The 10,926-nt window shown below is 35.8% G+C and overlaps 1 protein-coding gene across 1 annotated transcript in view; it reads right to left on the reverse strand.

Annotated features, from left to right (window-relative positions):
• LOC107612832 (protein FORGETTER 1) overlaps positions 1–10,926 on the reverse strand; it is a 29,608-nt gene that overhangs the window by 2,647 nt on the left and 16,035 nt on the right. Inside the window, exons 15-31 of the mRNA XM_016314586.2 lie at positions 10,124–10,194; positions 9,860–10,032; positions 8,906–8,999; positions 6,529–6,626; positions 6,192–6,327; positions 5,949–6,055; positions 4,488–4,583; positions 4,299–4,386; positions 4,079–4,199; positions 3,859–3,970; positions 3,658–3,781; positions 3,478–3,555; positions 3,268–3,386; positions 2,712–2,765; positions 2,528–2,630; positions 932–1,060; positions 41–152 (exon numbers count right to left, since the gene is read on the reverse strand). Of these exons, the coding sequence (XP_016170072.1) occupies positions 41–152; positions 932–1,060; positions 2,528–2,630; positions 2,712–2,765; positions 3,268–3,386; positions 3,478–3,555; positions 3,658–3,781; positions 3,859–3,970; positions 4,079–4,199; positions 4,299–4,386; positions 4,488–4,583; positions 5,949–6,055; positions 6,192–6,327; positions 6,529–6,626; positions 8,906–8,999; positions 9,860–10,032; positions 10,124–10,194 (1,815 nt within the window). The remainder of the gene's footprint in view (positions 1–40; positions 153–931; positions 1,061–2,527; positions 2,631–2,711; positions 2,766–3,267; positions 3,387–3,477; positions 3,556–3,657; positions 3,782–3,858; positions 3,971–4,078; positions 4,200–4,298; positions 4,387–4,487; positions 4,584–5,948; positions 6,056–6,191; positions 6,328–6,528; positions 6,627–8,905; positions 9,000–9,859; positions 10,033–10,123; positions 10,195–10,926) is intronic.

Raw genomic sequence — 10,926 nt, forward strand, 5'->3', positions numbered from 1 at the left:
AGAGAGAGAGAGAGAGAGAGAGAGAGAGAGAGAGACCGACCTTGAAGCACAGTTTCAACTGCTGCATTAGGAACAAGAAGTCCAACAATACGCTGGTTATCCCCAGTAGTTTCAATGCGTACAACACGTAGCCTCCTATGGCTTAGACGAGCCTGTATAGATTCTAACTTAGCATTTTCCACAAAAAATACATGATTGTAATTAAAGTAAAAAGTAATACATAGTGGCCCAAATCCCATTATCATTGAGACGAACCACAGCCATTACAAAAACAGAATTTGTGTGTCATGAAATAAATTCTTAATGAAAGCAGAAGCGACTAATAAATTACTTATTATTATCACGAGTAAATGGTCAAATTAGTCCCTGAAAGATTACTCGTTCTCTAAATTGGTCCCTGGAAGATTTTTTAAATCAAATTCGTCCTTTAAAGATTTTAAATTAGTCATGTTAGTCCTTCCGTCACTTTCTTTGTTGATAGTATCAAAATTTGCTAATGTGGCACGTTAAGCGACACCCAATGCCTCAAGTTCTTCTCTCAATTAGGTATTGATTTGATCTAATTTCATAAACTTATTATGTTAATAGTCAATTAAGACTCCTAAGTGTGTTGGAATGTCACTTAACGTGTTACATTAGCAAATTTTGGCACCAACAAAGAAAGTGAACGAATAACTAACATGACTAATTTAAAATTTTTAAAGGACGAATTTGATTAAAAAAATCTTTCGAGAACCAAGTTGAAGAACGAGTGATCTTTCAGGGACTAATTTGATCATTTACTCTTATTATCACTAAGCCATTTTTGTAGCTGTACAAACGGAAGCACGGAACCAACTCAAACAAGAAAGTGAATCACTGTCTGAATTATAATATTTGCATGAAAAAGACCTTTTTGTCCACACTAAGATATTTTATGCCAGTGACATACCTGCTTAGACAGGGCCTTTTCAACGGTTCCCCAAACAGGAAGAATGAGGCCGCCCAAGACATTTACTTCCTGCAATCTTCTGCCTACTGTGCAGAAAGTACCTATCTTACAATTGGGACCATGCATGCACTGCCAACAGAAAGAAAAACAAGGTACCAAAAACGTCAACAATATATAATTTCTCATCCAATAGTTAAAACCATTATTAGGTTCTAGCATCCATGAATTCTCGGTTCACAACATACACATGGGATAGATAGTCAATTAGATATTCGTGCAGTTCAGTGTGCGACAACTGGACTGACAGATTCACAATAATTCACCTAGTAATTTTGAAGTATTGAAGGTTTTCCATAATAATCCATGAAAAAGTTGGAGGGCACAGCTTTTAAGTATACGACCAATTTGCAACACAATAAAGGTTTGGATTCATTTAAAATAACTTGCACAAAATAGGCAACCTGATGCAAGTATTAGTGAGTGATTCCACGGAATGAACACGTGACCGTGAGGTGACACGAGAACTTGTATGCTGGGTAGGTAGCAGAAAAATGTAATTTGTTTTGGAAAAAAGAAGCTGATTTCTCCTAATATTAATATGATGATGCTACATGACCAAGTCATTTTAATAACCAAGTTCAACCAAGTTGGTCCAATAGCTTATTGGCACAATAAAAACCAATTGAAGAAGGAGATGCATAAGAAGAAAAAAAAGACTTGGTTGAACTTCATTACAAAAATAACTTGTTCACCTAGCATTTCTCATATTCATATATCAACTGAAATTTTAATTCTTAGTTCTTATCAAGCAAACTAAAGATATTATTACTGTCTTAAAGGCACATGGCCACGTCGTTCAAGTAATTCTAAAATTCAGTAGACCAGGCATTATATACCTCAAGTGTGGCTGGCTTAATAGTCAATTTGTATAATAAAGCCTACCCACATCAGCTAGGCCTACAGAACTAGTAGCATTAACTACCTTCTGCAAGCTGGGATGACAGCTGTACTAGCTGTAACTAACTTAGCAGTGAAAGGTCCAAACTACCCTTAGGGTAGTTTCCCCTACAGGTCACTCAATTGAGGACTTGACATGCACCATACTCAGTTAAAAGAAATTTCTCCTCTCCTCTCTCTTTCTCTCTGTTCAGATCTCTACTATGGTATCCAGAGCTTAGAATTACTAGCGCAATGGAGATTCCAATCAATACCTCACTGCAGATGCAATATCTGCCCCCCGTTCATTTGAATCGAGGAAACCGCCTCCATCTCTGTCGCTCAAACTTAATGACAAGCATTCTCATACTTGCCACGATAAAGAGCAATCAACTATACAGCCTTACTGACCGAGGCACATCTTCTCATCCCAATCAATTCAACTTTAAAATTTATATAAAAATTGGCTAAAACAGCAAATAGTAGACAGAACTATATATTTTACTAAAAGATCTTCTGATACATTTCACTAAAGATTGCCACCCTGCTTGAACATTGCAATGTAGCAGTTGATTTCTGTGCCAAACCTCTTTCAATATTTCATTAACACCAGTTCCCTTGGGAAAAATAAAATCAAGAGTAATAATTCAAGGAATATACCTGCTTAGATGAAACTTCATATTCATCTTCCCAACCAGTCTGAGCCTTCTCTATCGATGAAATTTTTCTATATTTATTTTTTAGTTCTGACAGAGACATCTCTCTGTATAATCATAGGAAATTGTGATTAAAAAACATAACTAAATGCAAAGGCTGGACAAGGCTGACAAATAGCAATACATACCGAATTGATTCTCCAACAGCAGGGCGAACTATTTTGTACATACCCGAAGCAGAACTGAGAAGAATAAACAACACAAGAAAATAACATAAGTGATCAACAACAAAACTTCAACTCACTAGTAAATAAAAGTGATCAAGTAGACATTAATATATTAATTACATGGCATCGTACATTATGAACCTCTGTATTTCTAACACTCCACCTCAAGTTAAAAAGTTATGTACACGTGGACAGGTGTACAGTAGGTAGAGATACAAAGCGAATGGTGCAGCCCAACAGCATAGATTACTCTCCTATATATATGTTTATCTCCTTCATTGTCGAGTACAAAAGAGTAATATATTCATTGCCTCATTTGTTAATTTACTCTATTATTTCCCTGATTAATCATGGATCTCAACAGTGACAAAGCAAAAGAACCAACTTTTATTCAAGAATATTGAAGAGGAATAGGATGGGACGCTACAAATGGACAGTGTTATGGCATGCTGCAGGTTTGATGTCAACATAATGCTATTTTTTCTTATGTGAGTCTAACAGAAATAGTGAACTATACCTTTCAAATGCGAGAATGAAATGTCGTTTTCCCAGCCACTCCCTCTTGGACTCATAAAACCCATCATTAGATGAACCAAGCCCATCCTTCTGCTTTTCATTCAACATGGTGCTAGCTGACTGGTCAGTTAAAATTGTGAATAATATGTCATTGTCTTAAGCTTGAAATACAGCATACTGTTAATTTAGTAATGTGCAAAAGACCAATCACCTCCCACGTGATTCCCCGATCCAAGATGAATGTAAATAGAACAGTTGAAGCCCCAGTCATCTGATCAACATGTACTGTCTGCATGAACAAGAAAATGTCTCCAGCTAGTATTAGCTAGATAAAATTAACACAAAAAATAAGTTGCCACCACATGTTCAAAAAGAAAAAGCAATACAATACCTTTGGTGTCCCTTGTAGTTCAATGATGTTAGCTTTCAAGTCAACAATGCCTGTGTCAAGGTTACCCTCAATGCGAGCATTCTGAACGAGAAGATCCAAGATACTAACGAATAACTCAAATAACCTATTATTACAGCTGTGATTAGCATATTGAATAGAATACTAAAAGGCATTAAAGCTTTCGATTAATAAAAGACAGACTTATTCTGAATCTCAGGAGGTAGTCCCAGAAGCCGATTGAGAAATCGTCCAACATCATGCATATCTGAATCGATAATGCGACCAGACAACCTTCCAAGCTCTTTACCATTAGCTACAAAATAGGCATGTGTTTGATCATGTGCATATTAGATAAAATATGAATATTTACAACAATGATACCACAAATCTAACTCTCAGATGATGGCCATAATAGAGTTACCAATAGTTGTGTCCCTAACTATTCCAACAGATACAAGAGCAGCTTTTGCATGATTAATAAAATCTTGAATAGTTTCTGGTTTGTCAGATGAACATCCTTGAGGTACTACAGGCAAAGAATCCTAAAGAAACCATTTTCATCAAGAGATAGATTTGAGTCAATGTAGGCGGATTAAACATTACAATATAGATATTTGCATTGTCAAAGAAAATTATTAGACCTGATCCATTATTCCTTTGTACATAATCATGAGTGCCCGTTTTCCATAAGCACTATCGTAATTATAAGCACTTAATGTAGGTCCAGCTCTATAGGAATTCAAGGAAAGCAGACACAACATAGACAAAGATGTCAGCATTCAACCATGCTAGCTCAGACAAAAGAGAATAAGTTTTCAGGTACCACATGCCTGCGGTCCCCTTGAGTCAAAGCACCAAGAGATTCTAATCTCTTGGCAACAATTGATGCAAATCGTCGTTCTCCACCAAGATTAGTAAAGAGTAACCTGTAAAGTTTTATGAGAATGCAAATTAAGGGTAGGCCAAGAAAAGAAAATGCAACAGCTGTACTGAACATCAAAAGTGGTTGTGCAAGAATAAGACCACAGACTCTAGAGTTGGAGATAGGCCCACAAACCCTAGAAAGAAAATCATTTTGCCTCTGCATATCTATCTCAATCCGTAAAATTAACAGATTTAATCATGTAATAATTGATACAAACAATAGAGATCTAGAGGGTTGTCTCCCAAGCCATTGCACACCCTAATGGCGTCTTATTGCTATTTCATGATACCAAGAGCTATAGAGGTATTTTCAGCCTGTCTAATGCTTGAAGCTATATGAGTAATTGGGCAGAGGTAATTTCAGCCTGTCTAATACTTGAAGCTATACGAGTAAAGAAACCAGCTCATTGAAGGCATGATTGCAGGTGTATACTGAAAGGTTGTGGCAATGGCCCCTGGGTAACTGATACCGAGTGATAAGGCAGTGTTGACTTCCTTTTTTGTACTGTTGCTGCTGTTTTTTCCAATTTTAGCTTAATTCCTACTTAATTTCACTGTTTCATTGTTATTATATTTTCCCTTTTATACTTATTCCCAATAACGTAGCAGAGATTTTTTCATTTGTCTAGTTACTATTGTCTCAAAGACTCATCCCAATATTATATGGGATGTCATGTTTGGCATTGTAGATTAACTTGGCTAAGAAACCCTTATGAGAGGGAGTGGACTTGGTTGCAGCAACTGCAGGAAATTTTAAATAATATATCTTTAAGCATAGAATAACAAGATGAGGTAACTTGATTCTAGGGAGCTGGAGGAAAATTCTCTACTAAATGTACAAGATCAAAAGGTGTAGGAAATCCCAAGTATCGTGGTGGCCGACGCTTTAATTATCAAGGTGTGGTGCTCAGCGGTTCCCCCCAAAGTTGAATTATTTGTTTGGCTATTGCTTTGTGGGAGGGCCAATACTAAAGATTGACTGCTTCGCCTGAATATACTTCTGGTACAATTATGTATTACTAGACCCAAACCCACGCGATGCGCGAAAACAAAATGTATAATTCTTTTCAGAAAATAATTTTGTACATTATACATTAAAAAGTAATGAGAAATCTATTTATTAAGTTATTTGTAGACCATGTTAATTTATGGGCAACCCACAAGTTTATGCCAGGCATATACAGGCCCACTAAATTAAGGGACAACTAATTCCAGCCAAATTACTATTTACCCCTCCGTGTGTGGATGGAACTCAATATACAGCTCTAGGAACAAAAACAAAAGAACGATATGTAACCAATAGGGGGAAAAAAAAAACGAAACATGGTACACAAATTTAGTCAATAATGCCTACTGAGGCTACTGACCGATATTCAGGTGCTGAAGCTTGATTTGAACGATGAGTTCTTCCAAACTGCTGAATTGCTCGATCAGCACTCCATGGAAGTTCCAAAGTTAAATGAACCCTTCTTTTCTGTTTTTTAAAGTAAGAAGAGCACAGAACGAGGATCATTGAACAGAGAAAGAAACACAAAGCTGAACATTTGAAGACAAGATAATGTAGGACAGAATAGAATTGGGAAACGATACTTTGAATTAGTTTGATATACCTGATTTGCAGCTCGTCTGTCTGCCTGCAAGGAAACACCAGCTGATCCAGCTTCTGATATAATAGCAACTAACTTTTTACCATCCATAAAGAGCTGTCTTTCATGCATGTTAACCATCTCCATAGTGACATCCTTTCTAGTGAGATGCAGAGAAAACAGTATATTATGTAGACAGAGGTACAAAGATATGTTCTTTATTAAATATAATAGCACAGTTCCTCACCATCTTTTATCTTTTTTCTAATACCAAATCCACTTTATTAATGCATAATCATCAATTCTCAACCATCCCATTTCAAAACTTTTATAAAACTGACAGACACAAAATACAACTTACGTATTGCGAGCCTGGTAGGTTACACCCTTCCCAGTAGATGCCCTCACAAGCATTCCTCTCCTTCCTGTCACTTCAGCAACCTTTTCAGGGCCTCCTAGCTGCAATTGAGTTAGATTACAGTAACAGGAAAGAATTAGTCTCAGCACTGCATCCCCCAATATGCAAAAAATTAACTTTAAACTAAATTTAGGATCTGTTTGGTTTGAGAAACCATTTTCCGCTTTTATTATGTGTTTTCCTTTTAGAATTTTATGGGAAAAAGAAAACACTGAAACAGAATATCCTGTTTCATGTTTCCATTTCTAGTTTTTTTTTTTTTTCCTTCACCAAATTCTGAAAACAGAACACACTAAAAACGAAAATGAAAATAGAAAATGAAAACACAAACCAAATAAGCTCTTATCATATCTGCCCAAGCTGTAATGGTGTATCCATATCGCAAGATCAAACTACTTTCCCAATACAAATGCAGTTATGCTTATTGTTGAATTTATATTCAGTCAATCAGGTTAGATTAGAATCAATTAGGATCAATTATGAATGACTGTGTTTATCTTTAGTAGGTAACGTAATTATGTGTAATGATTAGCTAGTGTATATAAATATACAAGCTCAGGAGTTCAGTAACCTCAAGCTTTCATATTAAATCACTGTCTTAACACTTATGATGCAAGAAAATTGAATGGGAAAATTTAAGCAAGGAGATTTCTGTTTTTACTTTCCATTGCCAAAGTGGAAACCAAGAAAAGTTGAATGATGAAAGCAGAATGTAGGGGTCATATATTACTTATGAATCCAAAATATGTTAATTTTGTAAGCCGAGACCAACACAAATCCTAGCGGCAAACCCAGTTCTTCACATAAAATCTCAAATCCTGCTCCTCAAATCCAAAATCGTTTGGTACTAACAGTACATAATTGGGTGCAATACCATGTTTGCTATTAGAATTCAATAGGCCTAACTCACCCCAAAAGCAAGCTCAAAGGGTGAGGGTTGCCTCACACTATAGAGACCTTACCATTGATAGATGTGGAACCTGTAATACACCGCCTTCATGCCCAAGAATGCTCATTTGGAGCGTAAACATTTGCGGATGGGTGGCCCAACAAATTTGAATCGGATAGGCTCTAACACCATATTAGTATTTGAGAAAGTGAGAGAAGAGAGAGGAGTGAGGAAGTAGAGAATCAGAGTGTGTAATGCGAATTGTTCATTCTCAAATCATCATCATTGAAGTATTGAATCTGAGCTTATATATATAGAGGAGAAGCTTGTTCAGCAAACTAGTGTAAAGGGCAGAAGAGTCTTTGCGTGCTTAAGTTAGTTAGGGAAGTCTATCCTAGCTGGCACTTGTTCTAACTTCCTAACAAATTGATTAACTGCTTAATCCTATTCAAGTGTTTAATAGAGCAAGAGTACCAAGATATCAAGCCTTATTTAGTTTCTAAAAAGATAAATAAGAAATTAAAAAAAAATTAATTAAGCATTAGTAAGATGTAGACTGTAGTTGGTATATCAGTAGACAGCAAAGGAACAAGAACAAGAGGAATTCAATTGTTGAAAAAAAAGGAGTGAAGGTCTCTTCAATACCATTAATTACAGGCCTTGCCTGCTAATCATGTTGCATTAAACGGCAAAAACAAATATTATCTCTTCTCTCTCATCCCCATTTTTCAAAGTTTTTGAATGTCTCTCCTATCTAACAGACTGAGGAGGACTGGATATGCCATTGACCGAGGGAGTTTCTTATGAGTTTTATGACACTGGTACTTGTTCCCAACGGTTGTTTGGGAATCTGATGGAACCAATTTGGGAAGGCTTCTGCAGAATACTTTGTATCTGCTCCTGCCAAGGCTATCGAAAACAAACCAATACATTGCCCCTCCTCCACTGTCCCAACTTATATTTCGGGAGAAATCCATCGCAAATGTTGTCTAGTTTTGTGATGATTATTAGGATCTTAGTGATGCTCAACCTACCATGGGAGGCCCTTTAAAGTTTAAACTGGACACTCCTTCAGGGATTAAAAAGGACAGTGTCTTGAGTTGAAGACAGGGAAAAGCTAAAGAACATTATTAGGGAAGCATCCACCGTTTTCCTCTTAGGCATGTTGAGATATTTGAAAACTATGCATTATAGATAAAGCTTGTTTGTTTTGCTTTTGTATCGTATCCTCTATGCTGTATTATCCTTCTCCACATCTTAGTGAAATTATTCTTTTATAGAAATAAAATAAAATTTCACATTCACACATATATCAGGAAACCAACAAGTGGCTACTATTTTGTAGCAGTGATCAATAACAGGTTAATATTTTATCATTACCAAGTAAATAATCTGAGGAATATTTTTCAACAATAAACATGAAAACACTACCTGGTCAATAATATCATCCAAAGGATTATTTGGAAGATCTAAAGAACGAATGATCTCTAATATATTTGTCTTGCGTTCCAAGGCAGCATCATACCTGTATCATATAACATTAATCAATTCCTTACTAGTTATTGTAAACAACACTTTTTGAAATAGCAACACACGCAGGGCCACAGAGAAAATCTAGACTCAGAATTTTTAATTAATTGACGGGTGAGATATTTGCATTATGATTTCCAGTGTATGAGGTATTTACACGCTGATGCAGAAGATTGACCAGCAAGCTATTCTGGAGTTACTTATGACAGCTGGAGGTATTTATCTTACCTGACTAGGTGAATTATAACCTATGCTCAGACAAAAAATTAACTTTATAAGTTACTATACTAATTTTTGCTACAGGTAAATTACCAAAATACACCCGGAATGAATAAGACGGGGAAAAGTAATAACTTCAAAATATGAAAACAAAAAACACCAAAAGATGGTATTAGTTCAACAAAAATAACCAAAAAAAATATAAAACGGAAACTACCCTTGGTTTTTGAAAGTGGCAACTGGCTTGTGCATTCTATCCAACCTTTTTTGTAAACATTTGGATAATTATTTAGGATGTACATGCAAATAGACACTGCAAAATTCGATCATTAAACCCCTTTTACCATTTTTTTTTAAATAATATCGCCAAAAAAAAAACCACGTGGTGCAAAATCAACAAATTTTACCAATGGAAAGATATCATCATATCCGATCTCTAGAGCTCTTTAGTATCTTTAGGAGCTTTTTAATCATTTTCATCATTTATAGTTATGTTTGTCAGATCCTAAATCTTTCAGATGCATTTTGTGGTTTACCCTTTTCGCTACTGAAGAAAATGGAAAATGCAGTTTCTTTTGTAAACAGCTACCATAAAAAGCAATACCACAAGTCAAGAAAATTGTCCATATTGTACACCTCTTTTGGAGTTCCAATATGTATGCTTGTCTTGCTTGAAGATATTCATCAGTTTTTTCCTTGCACAAATGGCACGACCACTCTTCAGGCACTATATCACCAATTGGTGGCACCAAGCAAGCTGAATGAATTAATTTACCACAGCAGGAACACCGCAATAGTTTTTTCTTTTCCTGCAGGGTAAAATAAATTAATCTAGCATCACCATCATCAAAATATTTATTTTTCCCTCTATTTTAAAGAAATTATCAAATGAAAAATTACATCCTCAGTAGTGCAAATTTCGCATATCTGAAACTCATCGTCAGAATCTGTGGAATCAATAGCCGATTCACCTGGACCAACCCAAAAGAATATTAACAAAATGCAACTTAAGAATTTAACACTAATACCGTAAGAAGAAATTATATAACTCTAAAGCCCATATTAAACTCACCTTCCATTTCCAAAAAAACCAACAAATAAAAACTCCACTTCAGTTAGGTGAAATTCAACCCCCTTTAGTCAATTCCCAATATTAGGTAATCATATACCTGGTAGTCTTGTATTTTCTAAAATATAACACCAGACACCCTTCTAAGCAACACTAACATCCCTTGTAGCATGGTTTTGGGGAGGTCAACATCACTAGACAAGTATAGGGAGGAAACGGAGAAAACAGTAATAATGGAGTGAGTTGATTGTATTAGTGTGTGTTGGTTAGGATTACACCAGTGCAAGCTGGAATAACAAACACCAGCTGTAATAAATAATTCTGACCCTGTGAAAGGCACTGCACCAGTCTCCATACCTTAATTACTCTCTCTCACACATACACGCAAATACATCCTATTATCTAAGAAAAGCTGTACCAAATAAATGCAAGCAGCAGAATCTTATCTCAAGCCAGGTCCTGCATAATAGAAAACTACTTGAGTTATGGATTTCACTAAAATCTTCCATTTCTTTCAGACAACCATGGACTTCAAAATGCTAGTCCATAATCAATATCTAACATAAAATACCAATAGAGGAGTGTAGTAACGAATCAACAAGTGAACATTGCATGAAGATTCTCAGTCCAACCC

This window comes from Arachis ipaensis, chromosome B08 (assembly GCF_000816755.2).
Source record: "Arachis ipaensis cultivar K30076 chromosome B08, Araip1.1, whole genome shotgun sequence".
Lineage (NCBI taxonomy): Eukaryota > Viridiplantae > Streptophyta > Magnoliopsida > Fabales > Fabaceae > Arachis > Arachis ipaensis.